Here is a 22,804-nt window from a genome sequence, read left to right as displayed (position 1 = left end):
GTGAACCAGCAAATGTAAGATCCATCTCTGTAATGCTTTCGAATAATAAAATATAAATCTTTAAAAAAAGAAATAATCATAAAACCACCAGGATAATGAACACCTCATAGAAAATAATAAAAGTGTTGCATATTTAAGTTCCTGTTTTAAAAGAAATCTTACCTTTAAGAGGTAGCAATGTCCTTCATTAGTGTCTGCTTTGCACATCCGTATTGTCAGAGTTGGTATGACCATCAAATGCCTACATGCCCTCCAGCAGGGTAACTTGCTGGGACACTGGTTTTCCCACAGTGCAGCCCAACTAACACTCTCAGCAACAGCACCACCTAGTGCCAGGTGCAGCTACTCCCACTCAGTGTGGATAAACCCCATGGTTCCCAAACCTGTTTGTCCAGCCGGGCAGAACTGTTGCTTCTTTTCCAAGTTGTCATGTAGAAAGACCTGCTAGAGGACGCTATTTAATTTGATCAATTAAAAACATTTCCTCTTTTAATCTGTGGTTCTTTTGTTGTTGTTAAGATTTATTTATTTACTTGAAAGGCAGAGTTAGAACGAGGGAGAGAGACCGAAGGAGATAGAGTGTGTCCATCCACTGGTTTACGCCCCAAATGGCCACAATGGCTGAGGCTGGTCCAGGAGGAAGCCAGGGGTCCAGAACTCCAACTGGGTCTCCCACGGGCTGCAGGGGCCCAAGCACTAGGGCTGTCTTCCACTGCTTTCCCAGGTACGTTAGCAGGGAGCTGATTCCCAAGCGGTGTGGGGAGGAGCGCTCGTGTGCATGGGATGCTGGCAGGTGGTAGCCTAACCCGCTGCACCATAAGGCCAGCCCTTCTGCTGGATAGTTTCTTCTGAAGATCTACTAGCCGATGACAAATGAACAGACTGAGAAACAGCTTTTCATGATTGTTAAGCTCTTAAATCTGTGGCCTGGTATGCTTTTGGATATTTTACATTGCAGGAAATATAAAGGTCTTTTTTTCCACTCCAGAAGCAGAAGGATAAAAGGTCCAGAAACAGAATTAAGTACGTAGAGGAACTTGATGTAGCCGAGAAAAGACGTCACAAGTGGGTACAGGACGGGCCGTGGGTGTAGGGGACGAAAAGCCAATTCTCGCTGGGCCTCGACCCCCAGAATCCCCCCAAAGGACCTGCTCCGCTGACTCCCTTCACTCTCACTTCAGAACTGAAGGGTAGGAACACGGGGTTCCATCCTGACCAAACACTTTTAGTAAGGAAAAATCGGCGCATATGCAAGGGTAATCATCTCTGTATTCCCACCACCCAAGGAGAATTATTATATTTCCTAACATCTGGTCCTTCTGCTATGTGGTATCTACACACAGAATTTTCTCTAACCATTAGGGTCATTCATTGAACATGTGGGTTGCCCGTGACTGTTTCCAGAGAGCCATCTTTGCGCCGCCCCCCGACCCCGGAAAGCGCGGGAACTCAGAGCCAGGATTCCCCGAGAGGACGTGACCGCAGCGGAGTGCGAGACGTGGGTCTGAAAAATAAAACGCAAGCGAAAGGCTCTCGGGGCCGCCAGTATCGCCGGCGGTCCGCGACGCCGCCCACAGCGCGCGCCCCCTCCCGGCGCCTGCACTGCTCCTGCGCCACCCGGCGGGCGCCGCTACTGCGCAGGCGCCAGACCCGGAGAGCGGAAGCGGAAGCTTTGGCGCGTCGGGTGGGCACCCCGCCTCCGCCATCAGTAGCCATGCGCGGCGAGGAGGAGCCAGGGCCTGGGCGTACAGCGACCCCGTGCGGGTGCGTGAAGCCCGCCCTAGAGACAGGTAACGTGTAAGAACCTAGCAGTGCCGCTTGGAGGGAAGGCCTAGGTCCAGGCAGGCGACTTCATTGCTGAGAGGGGTGTGCGATGCAAGGTCTTGCACCGACATGCGTCATTCCCCTACTTCGGGCAAAGGCGCAGTCACGTGCTGCGGCCACCACGTGACGAGTTGAGGCGGGCGTGATGGCGTCATCGCGCGTTTTCGGGTCTCGGTGGAAGAACACGCGCGCGTACTGGCTGCCTGGTCCTGGCTGTTGGCTTTGACGGCCGCGTGCGATGTAGTGAGCTCTCTTAGGGAGTGCTTCCTGCTGTAGACGACTTCTTCTGTGTACAGCTGGCCGATTAGGAGTTAATAATAAATGCCCCGTGATGTGTGGAGAGAGGCTGTGAGTTGGAACTGGACCTTGGAAGATAGGCATGAGTTTTGCTTGTTTCCGCCTCTTTATAGAGAGAACAGAAACTAGAGGACACAAATGGAAGAAAATAAAAATAGCCTGCCCTCACCCAGAAAAGAACGCTGTTAAAATCTTGGTGTCTGCTTGTCATGTTTGTTTCATTGTATGCAGACTAGAAACAGGTGATATGTCACTCCACCGTTTTATTTTCTTAAATCTAAATTTCATATTTTTTTTTAAGATTTATTTATTTACTTGAAAGAGTTATATAGAGAGAGGAGAGGCAGAGAAAGAGAGAGAGGTCTTCCATCTGATGGTTCACTCCCCAGTTGTCCGCAACTGCAGGAGCTGAGCCGATCCGGAGCCAGGAGCTTTTTCTGGGTCTCCCAAGCAGGTGCAGGGGCCCAAGGACTCGGGCCATCTTCTACCGCTTTCTCAGGCCACAGCAGAGAGCTGGATCAGAAGTGGAGCAGCCGGGAATAGAACTGGAGCCCATATGGGATACCGGCGCTTCCGGCCAGGGCGTTAACACAGCGCCGGCCCCCTCATTTCTTTACATGGCAATTAATTTTACGGGCTTGCATGTTGTTTTGCTTTAGAAATGGGCCTGTAATTTAGCTTATGTCCTGTTGGACATTTAGGTTATGGACAATTTTCAGTGTTTTAAATGTTCTTGAAACTGAAATCTGTGTGTGCACTGAGTGTTGGAACCTAAGCTGCATTTTGTTGAAGTGCTATTACCTGGTCAGTGTTGGGCTCATTTTAAAAAATGGTTGCGTGTGGGGTGGGTGCAGTGGCACAGCGGGTAAAGCTGCCACCTGCAATGCTGGCATTTTTTATGGGCTCCGGTTCAAGTCCCAGCTGCTCCATTTCTGATCCAGCTCTCTGCTATGGCCTGGGAAAGCAGTAGAAGACGGCCCAAGTCCTTGGGCCCCTGCACCTGCATGGGAGACCCAGAAGAAGCTCCTGGTTCCTGGTTTCGGATTGACCCAGCTCCAGCTGCTGCGGCCATGTGGGAAGTGAACCAGCAGATAGAAGACCCCTCTCTCTCTCTGCCTCTCTGTATCTCTGCCTTTCAAAAAAAAAAAAAAAATGCTTGCTTGCTGCCAGCTTACAAGTATAATTTTTTTTTTTTTTTTGACAGGCAGAGTGGACAGTGAGAGAGAGAGACAGAGAGAAAGGTCTTCCTTTTTGCCGTTGGTTCACCCTCCAATGGCCGCTGCGGCTGGTGCGCTGCGGCCGGCGCACTGCGCTGATCCGATGGCAGGAGCCAGGAGCCAGGTGCTTTTCCTGGTCTCCCATGGGGTGCAGGGCCCAAGCACTTGGGCCATCCTCCACTGCCCTCCCGGGCGACAGCAGAGAGCTGGCCTGGAAGAGGGGCAACCGGGACAGAATCTGGCGCCCCGACCGGGACTAGAACCTGGTGTGCCGGCGCCGCTAGGCGGAGGATTAGCCTAGTGAGCCGCGGCGCCAGCCACAAGTATAATATTTTGACAGGCAGGAGAGAGCTGAAGCCAGGGCTCAGAGTTCTGCAGAGTGTTGGGGAGCCAGAAGTCTCAAGTGTTGGGTGGAATAGGGGGGTGAATCCTTTCGGATTCTGGAGCACCTTGGAAACCACGCCAGTAGTTGTGACATGGAAAGTTTAAAGGTGGACAGTAGCATGAAGACTAGGAGGTTTGAGGATTGGTCTGGTGTGTTTTGACCTGAAGCTGGGCAGTGAAATATTGAATAGCCCTGACAGAACTGAGAAGGACTGGGACTTTCAGAGCAAGATGGGTAGGTAAGCCTGTGTGCATACAACTCTGGATTCGTAACTTGCTGGCTTTTATTTTTTTTTTAGAAATTAAATTTTTTTCGAAGATTTTATTTATTTATTTGAAAGGCAGAGTTGGAGAGAGAGAGAGAGAGAGAGAAGTCTTCTATCTTCTGGTTCACTCCCCAAATGGCTGTAACAGCCAGAGCTGGACTGATCAGAAGCCAGGAGCTTCTTCCGTGTCTCCCACATGGGTACATGGGCCCAAGGACTTGGGCTATCTTCTGCTGCTTTCCCAGGCCACAGCAGAGAGCTGGATCAGAAGTGGAGCAGCCAGGACTTGCACCGGTGCCCATATGGATGGGATGCTGTCACTGCAGGCGGCGGCGGCTTTACTCGCTACACCACAGGGCCAGTCCTGCCAGCTTTTTATTACTTAGTTAGTGTAGTTAAAAATGGGGAAAAGCCTGAACAAAAACTTCAGAAACCTGTCCTTGCTGAGCACCTTCTATTGTAAGAGTCTTGGATGCTCACATATTTTATTCATACTCTTACAAGTTTCCAAGGTGGGTATCATTTTCCTTGCTTCATGGATGAGGAAACCAAGATTCAGAGAGAGAAGCTAGCTTTGCCCGGGGTCACACAGTGTGGGTGGCCCTAGGTTTGCAGTCCTTTATCTGTTACCACACCCAACCCCCTAGCCCCCCACTCCCTCTTTCCATGAGATTCTCCTGCTGCTGCTGCCCTGGCACCTCCGCTCTCACACAGGAGACCTTTGCGAGGCCTGTCCACTTCCTGTCCGTCTCTCAGGACACTGGAAGCCCTTGAGTGGAGGAGCTGGTTCTTGTTTATCTCTCGGGCTTGAGCACTTAGCACAGGACTTACCAAATTTTAGGGGCTTGCTGTTTTTTGTTTGGTTGGTTTTTTTGAGACAGAAGGCAAGAGAAGGAAGGTAGAAATTCTGGGTGGACAGTATCAAGTTTCTACTGCAAAGAGTAAGATACATATTTGAAAATTATTGGGCACTTATATTTCAAAGCATGTATTATTCCAAAAAGGAGTGCACAGAGAACAGAGTTAGGTTCCAGAAGCATTCAGACTTGCTAGAATGTGGATGGTTGGTATTTTGGGAGTGGTCCCTACATTTCAGAGGGACCCAGGAGGAGGAAGTCCTACAGAGTAGCTCCTGAGTTTGCTTCCAGTTCATTGTCATCCCAGTGTTGTCTTGCTCAGGTTCTTTTTTTTGGGGGGAGGGGGATCTTTTTTTTTAAATATTTTATTTATTTGACAGGCAGAGTTACAGAGAGAGGTAGATACAGAGGAAGAGAGGGAAAGAGAGAGGTCTTCCATGTACTGGTTCACTCCCCAAATGGCTGCAACGGCCAGAGCTGTGCCGATCCGAAACCTGGAGCCGAGAGCTTCTTCCAGGTCTCCCACGTGGGTACTTGAGCCATCTTCCACAGTTTCCCAGGCCATAGCAGAGAGCTAGATCTGAAGTGGAGCATCTGGGACTCAAACCAGTGCCCATATGGCTTTCTGGCATTGCAGGTGGCGGCTTTACCCGCTACACTACAACACCAGCCCTTCATGTAATCTTTAAATTGTTAAAAATTTTATTTGGAGGGGCCGGCGCTGTGGTGTAGTGGGTGAAGCTACCGCCTGCAGCGCTGGCATCCCATATGGGTGCCGGTTCGAGTCCCGGCTGCTCCACTTGCAATCAAGCTCTCTGCTATGGCCTGGGAAAGCAGTTGAAGATGGCACCCATGTGGGAGACCTGGAAGAGGCACCTGGCATCTGGCTTCGGATTGGCACAGCTCTGGCTGTTATAGTCAATTGGGGAGTGAACCAGAGGATGGAAGATCTCTCTGTCTCTCCTTCTCCCTCCCTCCCTCCCTCCCTCCCTCCCTCCTTCTCTCTCTCTGTCTAACTCTGCCTTTCAATAAATAAATCTTAAATTTTTTTTTATTTGGAAGGCAGAGAAACAGATAGGCAGACACAGAGGGATCTCCCATGCACTAATTCACTCCTCAAATCCTGCAACAGCCAGAGCTGGGCCAGGCTGAAGCCAGGAGTGGGGAACTCAGTTCAGGTCTCCCATGTGAGTGGCGGGGAGCTGAGTGGTTGCGCCGTGTCCTGCTGCGTCCCAGTCAGTGTGTGTTAGCAGGAGGCTGGAAATGTGACTGGAGCTGGGGCTGGAACCCAGGTGCTCTGATACAGGGTGTGAGCCTCCCAAGCAGCATCTTAATGACTTTGCCAACCACTAACCCCTGACATGTTATATGTATCAAATAATACTGTGTAAACCAATGAGAGGTAGTGTGAGGGACAGCCCCAGACTGACAAGTCCTACTGCTTGTGCTGATAGATTGAATAGAAAATAGAAAGAAAATGAAGGTTTAGAATGTGTATCATCTTTTCTAAGATTTATTTTATTTATTTGAAAGGCAGAGTTACAGAGAGAGGTGGAGACAGAGAGAGAGAAAGCAGTCTTCCATCTGTTGGTTCACTCCCCAAATGGCCGCAATGTCTAGGGCTGGGCCAGGCTGAAACCAGGAGCCAGGAGCTTCTTCCAGGTCTCCTATGTGGGTGCAGGGGCCCAAGTGCTTGGGCCTTCCTCAATTCCTTTCTCGTGCACATTAGCAGGGAGCTGGATCAGAAGTGGAGCAGCCGGGACTTGAACTAGTGCCCATGTGGGATGCTGGCGCTGCAAGCTAGGGCTTTAACCTGCTGTGCCACAATGTTCGGCCAAATGTATATTATCTCTTAAAAGAAGTTAGTGAAACTGTCATGAAATGTGAACAAAATTATAAATTGAAAATGGAAGTCATGGAGAACTTGGGCTTGAAACTTACTAGAAAGGCATTACTGGTTGTGGGTTTTTTTGTTTTGTTTTTTACTGATTTTGTTTATCACAAAAACTTTTTAATAAAGATTTATTTATTTATTTATTTGAAGGCAGAGTTGGAGGGGGAGAGGGAAAGAGAGAGAGAGAGAGAGAAAGAGAGATCATCCATCTGCTGGTTCACTCCCCAAATGGCTGCAATGGCCAGGGCTGGGCTCGGACAAAGCCAGGAGCCCGGAACTCCATCTGAGTCTCTCCTGTGGGTGGCACAAGCCTAAGTACTTGGGCCATCTTCTGCATATTTTCCAGGCTCATTAGCAGGGAGCTGGATCAGAAATAGAGCAGCTGGGACTCAAATCAGCACCCATTTGGGATACCAGTGTCACAGGCAGCAGCTTAACCCACTGAGCCACAACGCTGGCCCCTAATTGCAAAAAGGTTGATAAATGTTCTTCCAGGTAGCTTTTGGACATACGTATATACATAACTTAGGAAAATATATAAACACATTTTCATAACTGAGATGAGGCTGTCCATACTGTTCTGTAATCAGTTTAGCGTTACATACTCCCCTCTCCCCAAGCAACATACAGAATGTTACTACTTAGAGGCAGGGCACTAGACAATGGGACTAGAGCAGTAAGCAAGACAAAAGCTCATGCCCACGTGGAGTGTACATCCCGAGAGCAGAGCGCTCCTGCACGTAGCCTGACCTGGCATGTGTCCTGCCTCTGGATGTTTTAGCAGTGAGCTCCTGGAACCCCCTTTGTTGCTCAGCGTGGTGTATTTCATATGTCCTGCGGCTTCCTATTGGAAACATCCGTTTACTTGTATCCAGCCGTTGTCTCCTGACCTTCATTGTTTTCTGTCTCATACTTCGTACTTCATCCAAACAGCTTGTGCCCTGTGAATGCCATGACGTTTGTCTTTTAGTTTTGTGTACTTTGTCTTGGCTTTGGCCAAAGTGACATAGCTTGGTAATCGCAGCGTGAAGTTCAATTGTAGTCATGGTAGGTCCTTTTAAATGTTCCCTCCCCTCTGCCGTTCCTCTTCCTTCCCGTTTCCTTCCCATTATTCTTTCTGAGTCATCTAGAGGGATGTAACCATGTGTCTGTAATGATGAGGATACTTTTACGTATTCATGAACACTATAAATTAATCACTTTTTTAAAATAAAAAGGTTTACTTTGAAACTCCACGTATGAAATGTGGAGCTAGAGGGAGAGAGAGAGAGATCTTCCATCTGCTGGTTCATGCCCCAAATGGCCACAATGGCCAGGGCTGGTGCAGGTCAAAGCCAGGAGCCTGGAACTCCATCTGGGTCTTCAGTGTGGGTGTAGGGGCCCAAGCACTTGGGCCATCTTCTGCTGCCTTCCCTGGTGCATTAGCAGGGGCTGGATCGAAAGTGGAGCAGCCAGGACTTGAACAGGCACCCATATGGGATGCCAGTGCTACAGGTGGTGGCTTAAGCTGTTGTGCTATAACACTGGTCCCAAAATAAGCACTTTTAATAGTTGCATAATACCTGGTAGTCTTTACAACTGTGCAGAGAGAAAACATGTTTTCTTGTGTCTTTGACCTTTCTACTAATGATTCCTTCCCTAATTTTCTTCTGTAGGGAATCTTTTAACTGAGCCAATAGGCTACTTGGAATCCTGTTTCTTGGCCAAGAATGGTACTCCAAGGCAGCCATCCATTTGCAGCCATTCACGGGCCTGCCTGAAGATCAGAAAGAGTGTCTTCAACAATCCTGAGCACTCCTTGATGGGCCTAGAGCACTTTTCTCATGTTTGGTAAGATGTTTCGGACCAGAACTTGCCCCTAATAAAGTACTTCAGTTGACAGCAACCTTGGAGTCTGCGTCCAGGCCACCCTTGTCTATCGTGTGGGATTTCCGTGCCGTATTTGTGTGTGTGATTGCATACTTTGGAGACCCTCAAGGAAGCTTGGGATCCGTGGATGGGGCGTGTTTCATTTAGACTTGGTTGTAATTGTGATGAGGCTGTGCAGCTGGAACTGGCCCTGTCTCTGCCGGTGGGTCATCCCAGTGCCCTGCAGACCAGGAACCATCAAACGAGGCCCAGAGAGCAAATGTGGCTGAGTGCCTGTGCTGTAAATCAGGTTTACTGGAGCACAGGGGCTTACTGCCCCTTCCTTTGTCTTGTCCCTGGCTGCTTTGGTGCCGCCACACAGGCAGAGTTGAGTAATTGGAACAGTGACTGGCGGGCCTGCAGATGCTAGATAGCGACTGTCTGATCCTTCACTGAGAATGCTTGCAGGCCCTGCCCCAGACCCATGAGGATTAAGTCTACTCTTCCTAGAAGACAGGAGACCCTAGGAACCTAGACATTTTCAGTAAAGTGTTAGCTGCCCTTGGGCCGCTGTTACACTGGCGTCCCTTGGAATCCTGTCTCCATCTGTCCTCCTCAACTTCAATGTCAGCAGTCAGAACTGCTGTAAGTTAGCTCTTGGATACCTCACTTTTAGTGTTTATTCTGAAATAGGGTGTTTTCTGTTAATTTAGAGACATAAGTAGATTGGAAAAACATAGGTATTCTGACCTAGCTGGTATGATTTTGGTTGAATTCTGTAAAGTAAAGACATTGTTGATGTAAAAAATGGATTCAGAAGTATGTAAAGAGGTTTTTTTTTTTTTTTTTTTTTTGACAGGCAGAGTGGACAGTGAGAGAGAGAGACAGAGAGAAAGGTCTTCCTTTGCCATTGGTTCACCCTCTAATGCTGCCGCGGACGGCGCGCTGCGGCCGGCATGCCGTGCTGATCCGAAGGCAGGAGCCAGGTGCTTCTCCTGGTCTCCCATGGGGTGCAGGGCCCAAGCACTTGGGCCATCCTCTGCTGCACTCCGGGGCCACAGCAGAGAGCTGGCCTGGAAGAGGGGCAACGGGGACAGAATCTGGTGCCCCAACTGGGACTAGAACCTGGTGTGCTGGCGCCGCTAGGCAGAGGATTAGCCTAGTGAGCTACGGCGCCGGCCTAAACAGGTTTTTATTCTTTGTTTTCTTGTTTGTTTTCTCTCTCTTGCCTTCTTTCTCCAACACTCTTTTCCCTTTTTTTTTTTCTTTTTAAATACACATAGAAGTATGAATACACACATATTCTTAAGAATGGAATATGTTTTCTTCATTAATAGTATGTATCATGCAGAACTTTTATGTCAATACATGTGGGTTGACCTGTTTTTTATTTTTTAAATTTATTTTCTTTATTTGAAAGGCAGAGTTACAAAGAGAGAAGGAAAGACAGAGAAAGAGATCTTCCACCCCAGGTTCACTCCTCAAATGGCCACAATGGCAGGGCTGGGCCAGGCTGAAGCCAGAAGCCAGGAACCAGGAGCTTCTTCTGGGTCTCTCATGTGGGTGCAGGAACCCAAGCACTTGGGTCATCTTCTACTGCTTTCCCAGGCCATAGCAGGGAGCTGGCTCAGAAGTGGAGCAGCCAGACTTTAACCGATGCACTGCAGGTGGAGGCTTAACCTGCTATGCCACAGCGCTGGCCCCTGTTGACCTGTTTTTTTTAAAAAAAGCGTTGCCTTTTTTTAAAAAAATTAATTAATTAATTTGGAAGATAAGTTACAGACAAAGAGAGGGAGAGATAGTGAGAAAGGTCTTCCATCTGCTGGTTCACCCCTCAAATGGCCCAAACGGTTGGAGCTGAGCCAATCCAAAGCCAGGAGTCAGGAGCATCTTCCAAGTCTCCCAGGTGGGTACAGGGGCCCAAGCACTTGGACCACCTTCTACTGCTTTCCCAGGCCATAAGCAGAGAATTTGATCCAAAGAGGGGCAGCCAGGACTTGAACCGGCACCAATATGAGATGCCGGTGCTGCAGGCAGAGGCCTAGCCCACTATGCTACAGTGCCAGCCCCTCCTTTTTTTAAAAAAAATTTATTTGAAAGGCAGAGTTATAGAGAGGGAGAAACAGAGAAGGAGAGAGATCTTCCATCCACTGATTCACTCCTCAGATGACCTTAATGGCAAGGCCTGAGCCAGGCCAAAACCAGGAGCCATGAGCTTCATCTGGGTCTCCCACATGGGTGTAGGGGCCTAAACACCCGAGTCTGTTTTCCCAAGCACCTTAGCAGGGAGATGGATTGGAAGTGGAGCAGCTGGGACTCGAACTGGCACCCATATGGGTTGCCAGGCTGAAGGTGCTAGCTTTAGCTGCTATGCCACAGCGCCAGCCCCGATATAGTTCTTAAACTTTTTAATTTATTTTCATTGTAGTTGAAAGACAGACACAGGTGGAGGGGGATCTTCCATTTACTGGTTCATTCGCCAACACCTGCAATGTCCAGGGCTGGGCCAGGCTGAAATCAGGAGCCTGGAACTCAGTCTGGGTCTCCCACGTGGGCAGCAGGGACCCAGGTACTTGAGCCATCATCTGCCACCTCCCCAGTGGGCATTAACAGGAAGCTGCATTGGAAGCAGAGTTGCTGGGACTGGAACCAGGCACTCTAATATGGCTGTACCAAATGCCCACCCATACTTTTACATTTTTATGGACAGGTTGTCAGGAATGGATATATTGGGCCATAGGGTATGCATAATTTTGGAAAGCTACTACCAAATTGACCTCTAAAATTAGCCAATTTGGGGGCAATGTTGTGGCACAGTCAGTTAAGCCACCTCCTGCAATTCTAGCATCCCATATGGGTGCTGGTTCTAGTCCCTGCTGCTCCAGTTCTGATCCAGCTAGTGCATCTGGGAAAGCAGCGGAAGATGGCCCAAGTGCATGGTCCTCTGCCACCCACCTGGGAGACCCAGATGGAATTCTTGGCTCCTGGCTTTGGCCTTCGCTGAGCCTTGGCCATTGCGGCCTTCTGGGGAGTGAATCAGCAGGTGGGAGATGGATCTCTGAGTTTCACTTCATCCCTCTCTCTCTCTCTCTTTCTGTAACTCTACCTTTCAAATAAATAAATAAATCTTCAAAAATTAATCAACCTGTATTTTAACATTACATACAAATGACCTTTCCACACACCCTCCCACAAACATTGGTTAGCAAGTTTTTATATTTTTGCCTGGAGAATACGCATTGTATTTTTTAGTTTAATTTGTTAGTCATTAATGAGGTTCAGCTTCCTTTTGTGTGGCTCTTAGCTGCTGCAGTTCTTTTGTGAATTGTCTGTGTGTTCACAGCTCAGTGACCTGTGATGGGTTGTCCTTACCTAGTGACTTTTAGGAGCAATTTATGCAGCACTCATGGTAATCCATCGTCTATCATAGATGTAGCAAGCCTTTTCTTTCAGGCTGATACTTTGTAGTGCAAAAATGGAATGACTGGGGGGCCAGCGCTGTCGCGCAGTGTGATCAGCACTGTGACATAGCAGGTAAAGTTGGTGCCTGCAGCGCTGGCATCCCATGTGGGCACCAGTTAGAGTCTCAGCTGTTCCACTTCTGATCCAGCTCCCTGCTACTGAGCCTGGGAAAGCAGCAGAGGATGGCCCAAGTGCTTGGGCCACTGCACCCACCTGGGAGAACCCAAGAGTTTCAGGTTCCTGGCTTCTTCCTGGCCCAGTCCTGGCTGTTGTGGCCATTTGGGGAGTGAACCAGTAGATGGAAGATCTCTCTCTCTCCTCTGTCTCCCCCTCTCTCTATAACTCTCTCTATAATTTCAAATAAATAAATACATCTTTGAAAAAAAAACGGAATGATTTCAGGGCCAGCACCATGGTGCAATAGGTTAATCCTCCGCCTGTGGCGCCGGCATCCCATATGGCCGCTGGTTCTAGTCCCGGCTGCTCCTCTTCCCATCCAGCTCTCTGCTGTGGCCTGGGAAGGCAGTGAAGGGTGGCCCAAGTGCTTGGGCCCTGCACCCGCATGGGAGACCAGGAGAAGCACCTGGCTCCTGGCTTTGGATCAGCACAGCTCTGACCGTTGCTGCCATTTGGGGAGTGAACCAACAGAGAGAAGACCTTTCTCTCTGTCTCTCCCTCTCACTGTCTGTAACTCTACCTCTCAAATAAATAAATAAAATCTTTAAAAAAAAAATGAAATGAATTCATGAATTTAGATCTGTTGCTATTTTTCTTTCTGGGTCCTTGGTTTTGTATCTTGTCTGGGAAGACTCAGTCAAGGTTGTCTAACATTCCAGCGCCTCAATTTCCTCATCCCTGACATGGGGGAGAAGTTGGGATTCCGTGACTATGAACTTGTGTGGCCTGCTGCTGGGCAAGTGGCAGGCCTGTTGGGTTGCTGCCGTGTGCCAGCCGTTGTGTCCTGTGCAGAGCAGGTGTGGATTCTGTCTTCCTTCAAGGAGGACAGCCGGTTGCTACTGAAGACCACTTAAAACATTCCCAGTGTTCATTTGTGGGGGAATTCCATTGTTACCCCTCAAGTCATTGTGTTTAGAAATAACTCGTGCTATTTTCTCAGCGCTTTTGCTTATTTTCAACAGGATTTTGTTTGTTTTTCACAAAAATGGTCACTTGAGCTGTAAGGCAAAAGTGCAGCCCCCACGGCTGAATGGGGCGAAGACTGGGGTTTTCTCCACCAGGAGCCCGCATCGTCCCAACGCGATTGGACTGACGCTGGCCAAGCTGGACAAGGTGGAAGGTAACCATTTCCTTTCTATTTTTACTTTTCTTTGAATTCTCTACCCCAAAGTCTGATAAACTCGACATAGCATTCACCAGGGCTGTTACTTAGCCAAGCACCCGCCGGTGCCGGTTACTTCTGAGAACCGCCAGACGCCGAGGAAAATAGAACGATTGGAGGAGTGTTTGCGGGAAAGCACTTCGAGCTCTCAGAGGGTGCTAGAGCTTGTGTATCCCATTGCGTGTATGGAAAGCTATTGTTATTTAAATAACTCCCAGATTGTAGAATCATTGAGCTGGAAACTGAATTGTCTCTGGCTTGGGATGCAGCAAATGTAAAATGATTAAGAAATACTCAGACACTTGAAAGGTGGCATCCATGTGTCCGTGGTGAGTGCATGGAGTGGTGGAGCCTCGCTTCTCCTTGCAGGCTTGAGGAACCAGGGGCCAGCCAGCAGCTGTGCTGCGAGCAGGGCTCTGGGACGGGTGATCTAAAGGATCAAACGTGTTGTCAGACCCTGAGTAGCCGAGAGGAATACCGTACGGGCTGTCACTGTGTGTCCACGTATGACCCAGTGACACCGTTTCAGAAAGCTTTCCATTCTTGGCTCACTCTCACCCAGTAAGTCCATTTGATAGAGAGGCAGAAGGCGAGACAGCAGATAGATCGGGAGTCAGGGCGCCACGCCAGGCTTCGGCTTGATGGTTTGTAGAGGGTCAAAGGACAATGACCTGCTCTCTGTGGCTGCAAGGGACTGGTTTTTGTGGATATATATATATTTAAAGATTTGTTGATTTTATTTGAAAATCAGAGTTACAGAGAGGAGCACACACACACACACAGCAAGCTTCTGTCCTTGTTGGTTCACTCCCCAGATGGCTGTAATGGCCAGCACTTGGGTCATCTTCTGCATTTCCCAGGCCATTATCAGGGAGCTGGGTTGGAAGTGGAACAGCCAGGACTGGCTCCCATATGGGATGCCAGTGTCATAGGCAACAGCTTTACCCACTATGCTGCAATGCTGGCCCCTCATTTATATATAAATATATATGTATATGTATATATGTATATGTATATATATAACTTATTTGTTTATTTGAAAGGCAGAATTACAGAGAGGCAGAGAGAGAGAGAGAGAGAGAGAGAAAGAGAGAGAGAAGTCTTCCATCTGCTGGTTCACTCCCTAAATGGGCACAATGGCCAGAGCTGGGCTCTTTCGAAGTCAGCAGCTTCTTCTGGGTCTCCCACATGGGTGTAGGGGCCCAAGAACTTGGGCCATCTTCTGCTGCTTTCCCAGGCTGTAGCAGAGAGCTAGGTTAGAAGTGGAGCAGCTGAGAGAGCTGGATTGGAAATGGAGCAGCTGGGATGCTGGCACTGCAGGCAGCGGCTTTACCAGCAATGCCAGAGTGCCGACCTCTATATATATATTTAAATATGTTAGTTATTTTTTATTTGAAAGGCAGAGTTACAGAGAGAGCCATCTTCACTTCCCAAATGGCTGCAACAGCTGGGGCTGGGCCAGGCTGAAGCCAGGAGCCAGGGGCTCCATCTGGATCTTCCACGTGGATGGCAGGGGCCCAAGTATTGAGACCATCTTCTGCTGCTTACCCAGGCCATTAGCAGTGAGCTCAATCAAAAGTGGAGCAGCTGGGACTCCATAGGATATTGGCATCACGGGTGTGGCTTACCCAGCTGCTCTACAACTCCGGCCCCTTTTTGAGGCTCTTAAGAGACAAAGTCTCTAAGAGTGCTGTTCAGGCCATTGGGCACTAAATAGATGCAAATGGTTATTTTGTTTATTCTTCCCCAGAACTTGGACTCTTCCACCAGATTGTACACAGCTGAGTAGATTTTAGGTAGGTTTTCCAGTAAAAATCATTAGCCACCCCATCTTGAGTTTTATTGATTTGTGATGATGTAACAATTTGGATTGCAGTGCTGTTTATGATCATGCAGCCCACGCCTGTTTCCTTTTACTGAGTTTGTACCAGGCATTGTGCTCTATGCTGGAGATAGGAGTGTCAACAAGTCAGATAAAAATCTGTGTTCTTGGGCAGGTGTTTAGCTTAGGGGTTGATGCCAGCATCCCACATGAAGGTGCTCGGGTCCAGTTTGTGGCTCTAGCTCCTGACTCCGGCCTCCTACCAATACAGACCCTGGCTCAAGGTACTGGACCCTTATCCCTCTTGAAGGAGACCTGGATTGTGGTTTTGGCTTCCAGCTTAACCCAGAGCTGTTGTGGGCATTTGGGGAGTGAACCAGTAGATGGGGGCACTCCCTAGTCTGTCTCTCCCCCTCCCTCTGCCTCTCAAATAAGTAAATTAAAAAGAAAAATGGTGTGCTAAAGGCTTGAAATACATATGGGAGAGGTTAAAGGGCAAACCTAACAGCACTGTAGATGCGATTGCCCTGTAAGCCCTACAGCATGAGCAGGTGCCTGTGTGGTGCTTGGCCATCGGTAAAGAGTGTTCCTGGGCATCATCTCACAGAGGCCCTGGGGGTCCAAGAGAGTAGCAAAGGCCTTTCATGGATGAGCGAGCTGAGGCTCTTTGACACTGAATAACTCGCCTGGTAGCTTCCAGCCAGGCGGCTGTCTGACTCCGGATCCCACGAACTCCTTGTTGTTGTAGTTTTGTCTTGTGGCGGGTGTCAGGAAGCTGACAGGCCTCCAGTGTGCAACCTCTCTTCTAGATGTTTCCCTCATACAAACTCTCCTGCTCTGACTTAGCTGCATGCAGCATGCAGAGACAGCAGCAGTTACCAGAGGCAAAGGATCATCGGAGAGTCCCTGGGGTTGCACGGCCCGAGGTGGAAGCCAGCGCCCCGTGACTATAGCCGCTCTAGCTGGGTGCCCCACGGCTTCCTTAGGGCCTGGCCTGACCTCTTCTCTTCTATTAAAATAGAATAAAAATGGGATGGTCACTGTTTCCTCTTCCAATTCTGGGCAATCTCTCTAATTCTTTTTGCTATTCTAAGGAAGAGTTTAATTTAGCAGGTTTGTAATTCACAACCTAGCTCACTCCTTTTAGAAAAAGAACTTGTGTCTTCACTCTCAAGCTGGTCAGCTGGTTTTTCGAAAGCTGCTGTCTCCCCTGGTGTACAATCTAAAATGACATTCAGAGAGGTTAAGGTGATGGAGCTGGTGTTGTGGCATAGTGGGTAAAGCTGCTGCCAGCATCCCATACGGGTGCTGCTTTGTGTCCTGGCTGCTCCACTTCCAACCTAGCTCCCTGCTAATGTACCTGAGAAAGCAGAAGATGGCCCAAGTGCCTGGGCCCCTCCCACTCAGCTTGGAGACCTGGAAGAATCTCCTGGCTCCTGACTTCAGCCTGGCCCAGCCCTGACCATTACTGTCATCTGGGGAATGAACCAGCAGATGGAGGATCAAATCAAATCAAATAAATCTTAAAAAAAGGAAAGAAAGAAAAAGAGATGAGGGTGAAAAAAAGATCAAAAAAGGAATAACTGTTCTATTGGGTCATTGGCCAGGGAACAAGGCAACAGTCCATTATAAATACTTTCAGAGGCAGAGAAGGGGGCAATGCCTCTCTTGCCATCATATCACAAAGGGTCATAGGCAGCACCCCTTAACAAAAGACAGGCTAAGAACCACAGCACATGAGTCATACAGAAAGTATGAGAGTCTGTGTGAATTCTTTCTCTATGCAGCAGTGTCTTTGTCCTGTAGCTGTTAGGTGTAATCCATCATTTAGAACGTGAAAAATGCTCTTTCCAAAGTTCCAGGCCATTCACAGTTCAGAACGTTTTAGAAACCAGGTTCTCTCTCTCTTTTCTTTTCTTTCTTTTTTTTTTTTTTTTTTTTAAGATTTATTTATTTGTTTGAAAGGCGGAAATAGAAGGAGAGAAAGAGAGATCTTCCATATTCTGGTTCACTCCCCAAATGGCCACAATGACTGGGTCTGAGCTAGGCTTAAGCCGGGAGCCAGGAGCTTCCTCCAGGTCTCCCACATGGGTGCAGGGGCCCAAGCACTTGGGCCATCCTCCACTGCTTTTCCAGGCACATTAGCAGGGAGGTGAATCAGAAGTGGAACAGCCGGGACTTGAACTGGTGCCCATATGGGATGCTGACACTGCAGGCGTCAGCTTTACCTTCTTTGCCACAGCGCTGGCCCCTGAAACTGGGTTCTTTTAGCAATCATGTGTGGTTTTTTTAACTGGAGATGGAATAGAATGTGATCACTTGCAGTTTTTCAGCTCTGGTTTGACCGATTTCCCAGGGGTCAGGTTGGCAGACTCTGTTCCAGTAGCAGGAACCGACGGGCGGGACCATGGAGGACCCATCCTTGAGGTTTGCTGACGGTCACTTACATGCTACAGAAGTGTTGCATCTCAGTGGATAGGATTTCTTCTGTTGCCATGTAACCGACTCCCAAACACATAGCAGTTTAAGCTGTACCTGGGTACGATGTGCGTGGAGCACTGGGATATTTCTTGGCCGAACTGACTTCCCTGGAGTTGCAGCGCCGAGGCCCCAGCCTCCCACCAGTTGCTGGCTGGTGGCCACCTCAGCCCCCCAGGGCCGCTTGCGGTTCTGCTGCACGGGCCATCCTGGCGTGCCTGCTTTCTTCATCCAGTGCAGGGAGCGGCTCTCGAGCGAGGCACCAGCAAGCAGGGGCCTTTCATAGCTGAACAGGATCCGAGAGGGCAGCACACTTTGCCGCCCAGTTTCTGTTGGCTAGAAGCAAGTCTTGCTCAAGAGGATGGGTCGTCTGAGGGCAGGGATACCAGGAGGATGGGATCACGGGGGCCGCCTTAGAGGCTGTGCCTTGGCAGAGCCTCTCCTTGGTCCCATGCCTGGGAGAGCTGGAACGCCAGCCCCCACCCCCTGGTCCAGTCCTGCTCACTGTTGAGGACAGAGGCTCCAGGCAGACCCTGGCCAAGCCCCGTGGCTCCTGTGAGCCCACAGGAAGGAAGAGCCTGACAGGCTTTGTTGAGGAGGTGTCACGTGACAGCCTGGAGGCGCAGGTGAGCGTCTGGCAGGTAAAGGAGGGGCTGACAGGTGGGTGTCCAGGCAGAGAGAGAGCTGTGTGTGGGCACTAGGTGAAGAGCCTGGTGCAGAAGAGAAATGGGAGTCAACCCAGTGCAGTATCCAGACAGAGGTGGAGACAGGATTCTGGAGTATAATTGTGTTTTCCAGCGCTTTGCCCTTTCCCTCATAAGTCTTTTTTTTTTTTAATTCACATTCCAGGTGGAGCTGTATACCTTTCTGGAATTGACATGATACATGGCACACCGGTCCTAGACATAAAGCCCTACATAGCTGATTATGACTCGCCAGAAAATTTGATAGCACCTTTAGAGGACTGTGAGTCACAGAATGACCAGCGTGCACCAGAGCCCACGTCCCAGGCTGGTGGCGAGACTGACAGCTGCACCAGGGGGCAGCTCCCAGCATGCGAGGACCCGCGGCCCTGCCAGAGCACTGAGGAGAAACCCAAATGTCCTGGCTATAGGACATCAGGAGCAAACCTCCTGGAACCCAGTGACCCAGCAAGGCACACGGACCTGGCAGGGAGCTTGGGGCTGGAGTCGGGGGGTGACCAGAGTGCGAGTGTGGCAGAGGCACAGAGTGGCTCCCGGGGCCTGAGGAAGGACTTCGCAGAGGACGGAGCAGAGCCAGGGCTAAGGAGAGCTGAAGGAGCTGCATTCCTGCAGGGAGGCAGTGCGGAGGCACGGACCAGGGCTGCTTCCTGCCCAGCCGGGACTGCTGCTGGAGCCCCCCGCGGCAGCGTGGTCCCTGCCTGGGTGCGAGAGGCCCCCGCGGCCACTTTACACGTCCGGTTTACTCCTCACGCAGAGAAGGATCTCGCGCAGCTCGGCTCAGGAGGCGAGCCAGGTACCCTCACTTCTTAGCTTTCATTGTGAGACGTAGTGGCTGTGTGCAGTGTTCGTCAGGATGACTGGTTTTTAAAAAATAATTTGGGAGGCAGAGATAGAGAGACAGAGCTCCCATTCATTGGTTCATTCCCCAAATGCCTGTGATGGCTAAGTCTGGGCTGGGGCCAAAACAAGGAGCTGGGAATTCAATCTAGGTCTCCCACGAGGGCGGCAGGGACTCAGTTTCTTGAGCCAGCACTGGCTGTCTCCCAGGGTCTGCACTGGCAGAACACTGGCATTGGGAGTCTGAGCAAGGTGCCTAACCCAGGCGCTCGGATGTAGCATGTAGCATGTAGCATGTAGGTGTCTTAACTGCTAGGCCAAAAGCCCACCCCAGTGCAACTAGTGTTCAAGAAACATACGAGCATAAAGTATCCAGGCAACAACATCATACAACAGCTTTAATTTGGTGAATTCAACAACTGGTCGGAATTGTTGGCCGAGGATGGCTGCTGCCTCCCAAGCTCCTTGTGCCTGTTAGAGTAGTTCTTGGCGTTTTCAAAGAGCATTAGGAAGGAGTTGTCAGGTGTGCTGTGTGTATGGGCTTTCTGCTATGTTTTACCGTCTGACCGCAGAGGTTGCCTTTCATTCTGACACTCAGCCAGCTGACAGCTCAGGCTGTGGCACAGAGGAAGAGTCACTTAGTAGGACTTGCCCCACAAAGTCCCTGCCCTTGAGACACGCATGTTTCTGTAGATGAGAGGCTGTGGGGCTCTTAGGTGGCGGCTGTACACTCACACTTGGCTCTAACCGAGCGTTAGCTGGTTTCCACAGTCCACGGCAGATCCCACGTGGCAGCCCGGAGTGAAGGAAGGGGCTGTTAAGAGGTGGGCTGGTGGTGCCTGTAAGAAGTACCCAGTTGGACGAGATGTCAGATTCAGGAAGGGGACAAGCTGTTCTTTTGTGTTACACTCAGGAGCGACTGTAGCCTTCAGAAGAGGGAATTTTGTTCATTTTTTTTATTTTTAAGATCTATTTATTTATTTGAAAGGCAGAAGCATAGAGGAGAGAGAGAGATTGATTTTTTTTTTTTTTTTTTTGACAGGCAGAGTGGACAATGAGAGAGAGAGAGAGAGACAGAAAGGTCTTCCTTTGCCGTTGGTTCACCCTCCAATGGCCGCTGTGGCCGGCCGGTGCACCGCGCTGATCCGAAGGCAGGAGCCAGGTGCTTCTGCTGGTCTCCCATGGGGTGCAGGGCCCAAGCACTTGGGCCATCCTCCACTGCACTCCCTGGCCACAGCAGAGAGCTGGCCTGGAAGAGGGGCAACCAGGACAGAATCTGGCGTCCTGACGGAGACTAGAACCCGGTGTGCCGGTGCCGCAGGTGGAGGATTAGCCTAGTGAGCCACGGCGCCGGCCAAGAGATTGATTGATTTTCCATCCACTGGTTCACTTCCCAAATGGCCGCAATAGCCAGGGCTGGATCAGGTCAAAGCCAGGAGCCAGGAGCTTCTTCCGGGTCTCCCATGTGGGTGCCCAAGCACTTCATCCTCTGCTGCCTTCCCAGGTGCATTAGCAGGGAACTGGATTGGAATTGGAGCAGCCAGACTTGAACCGGCGCCCATATGGGATGCTACTGGCACTGCAGGCAGAGGCTTAACTTACTACACCACAGTGCTGGCCCTCTTGTTCATTCATTCTCCGAGAGTACACTGAGCTTTTCTAGGCCCTTGGGATATATCACTGAGCAAAAGAGATAAAAAACAAACAAAAAAAATCCCTGCCCTCAAGAGCTTGTATTCTGTTGGGGCAGAGAGAGACAAACTAAAAGCTGGTAAGTAAGTGAATTACTGTACAAACCATACAGAACCACTGTGTATCACGTTGGCAGGTTCTGAGGGCCGTGAGGAAAAGAGGAAAAGAGAATATGGCGGACTTGAGGAGTTGCAGTTTCACATATGTGGCCAGGGTGGGAGTCATTGAGAAGCCATCTGAGATCAGAGGCAAAGGAAGTGAGGCTGGCCCAGCCAGCTCAGGGAAGCGGCAGCCTGAGGACAGCCAGTGCGTGGCCCCGTGGGGAGTGTGCGATCAGGTGAGCGGAGTGGAACAAGGGCAGAGTGCTGGAGCTGAGGTCACAGGCTCTAGGGAGAGCATGAGGTCACAGAAATTTTTTTGAATTAAATTTGAGAGGCAAAGACAGAGTGTGCTCCCCTATCTACTGGTTCATTCCCCAAACGCCTGTGATGGGCAGGGCCAGGGCCAAGCCAGGAGTTGGGAATGTAATGTAGATCTCCCATGTGGGCGGCAGGGACCGCAGCCTCCCAGGGTCTGCATTGGCAGGAGCTGGAGCTGGGTGGGAGACCAGCCCCGGCACTCGGATGTGGGGTGTTTGCCTCTTAACCACTGGGTTAGATGCCTGCCCGTCACGGAGAGGGCCTCGGGAAAGACCCGCGTTTCCATCTTGGGAGAAGTGGGAGGCGGAAGGACTTGATCTCAGTATCCCCAGGGAGCAGGAGGCTGTGTCCAGGTCAGAGGGCCGCCCAGAGGTGGCCGCAGGTGACTTCTGGACGTCACACCCCAGCAGCATGCAGGCCTTGTTCAGACAGTGAAGGCTTTCGCTCTGTTTCCAGAAAATACAGAGCTAAGCAGCCACAGACAGAGGGTCTCAGCCTGTCCCAGACAGGGGGAGAATGAAGAAGACAGGAAGGGGTTTGGCATTTAACACCTCAACCTGAAGGGAATCCTCCTGGTGGGAAGATGTTGGGGCAAGACACAGCCACAAGTATCCTGGAGCGTTCCCTGCTCTGCCTGTCGGGGCTGCAGCCAACCCACATGGCTGCCTCTGCAGCCCCTCCTGTGGGTGGAGGCACGTGGTAGGCCAGCGTGCCCCGCAGCACCTGTACCTGCGGCTGGGGCAGCTCCATGAAGGTGTGCTGCTCAAGTCTTGGGCTGCTGCTGCTTCTTTTTTTTTAAAAAAAGGTTTATTTATTTATTTGAAAGGTAGAGTTACAGAGAGGCAGAGAGATCTTCATCCACTGGTTCATTGTCCAAATGGCCTCAACAGCCGGAGCAATGCCGATCTGGAGCCAGAAGCCAGCAGCTTCTTCCGGGTCTCCCATGTGGGTGCAGGGGCCCAAGGACTTGGGCCATCCTCTGCTGCTTTCCTGGGCCATAGCAGAGAGCTGGTTTGGAAGTGGAGCAGCTGGGACTCAAACTGGCACCCACATTGGATGGAGGCACTGCAGGTGGCAGCTTTATCCACTACGTCACAGCACTGGCCCCCCACAGTTACTTTTTTTTTTTTTTAAGATTTATTTATTTATTTGAAAGTCAGAGTTACACAGAGAGAGAAGGAGAAGCAGAGAGAGAGAGAGAGAGAGAGAGGTCTTCCATTCGCTGATTCACTCCCCAGTTGGCTGATCTGAAGCCAGGAGCTTGGAGCTTCTTCCAGGTCTCCCATGTGGGTGCAGGGGCCCAAGCACTTGGGCCATCTTCAGCTGCTTTCCCAGGCCATAGCAGAGAGCTGGATCAGAAGTGGAGCAGCTGGGACTCGAACTGGCACCCATATGGGATGCCGGCTTTACCTGCTATGCCACAGCTCTGGCCCCTAGGCTTCTCATTCTTTCCTGAGGCTTTCT

General features: G+C 50.2%; 1 protein-coding gene across 5 annotated transcripts in view; it reads left to right on the top strand.

Moving 5' to 3' along the window:
- Window positions 1-1,597: 1,597 nt before the first annotated feature.
- Window positions 1,598-22,804, top strand: part of TRMO (tRNA methyltransferase O) — a 59,979-nt gene continuing 38,772 nt past the window's right edge. The window contains exons 1-5 of one of the 5 annotated variants that reach the window (XM_089318696.1): window positions 1,598-1,790; window positions 8,395-8,569; window positions 13,189-13,346; window positions 18,538-19,185; window positions 20,272-21,081. In XM_089318696.1, coding sequence (XP_089174822.1) covers window positions 1,715-1,790; window positions 8,395-8,569; window positions 13,189-13,346; window positions 18,538-19,185; window positions 20,272-20,567 — 1,353 coding nt within the window. In that variant the 5' untranslated portion in view covers window positions 1,598-1,714 and the 3' untranslated portion in view covers window positions 20,568-21,081. Of the gene's footprint in view, window positions 1,791-8,394; window positions 8,570-13,188; window positions 13,347-18,180; window positions 18,315-18,537; window positions 19,186-20,271; window positions 21,082-22,804 lie in introns of those variants that run through there. The other 4 variants (XR_016224457.1, XM_008263070.5, XM_089318698.1 and 1 more) reach the window with 4 other exon arrangements.

Source organism: Oryctolagus cuniculus, chromosome 1 (genome assembly GCF_051225735.1).
Source record: "Oryctolagus cuniculus isolate XC-2025 breed Fujian yellow rabbit chromosome 1, ASM5122573v1, whole genome shotgun sequence".
Classification (NCBI taxonomy): Eukaryota; Metazoa; Chordata; class Mammalia; order Lagomorpha; family Leporidae; genus Oryctolagus; species Oryctolagus cuniculus.
The sequence above is the reverse complement of the archived record's forward strand: the minus strand, read 5'-3'. Positions and strand labels throughout refer to the sequence as shown.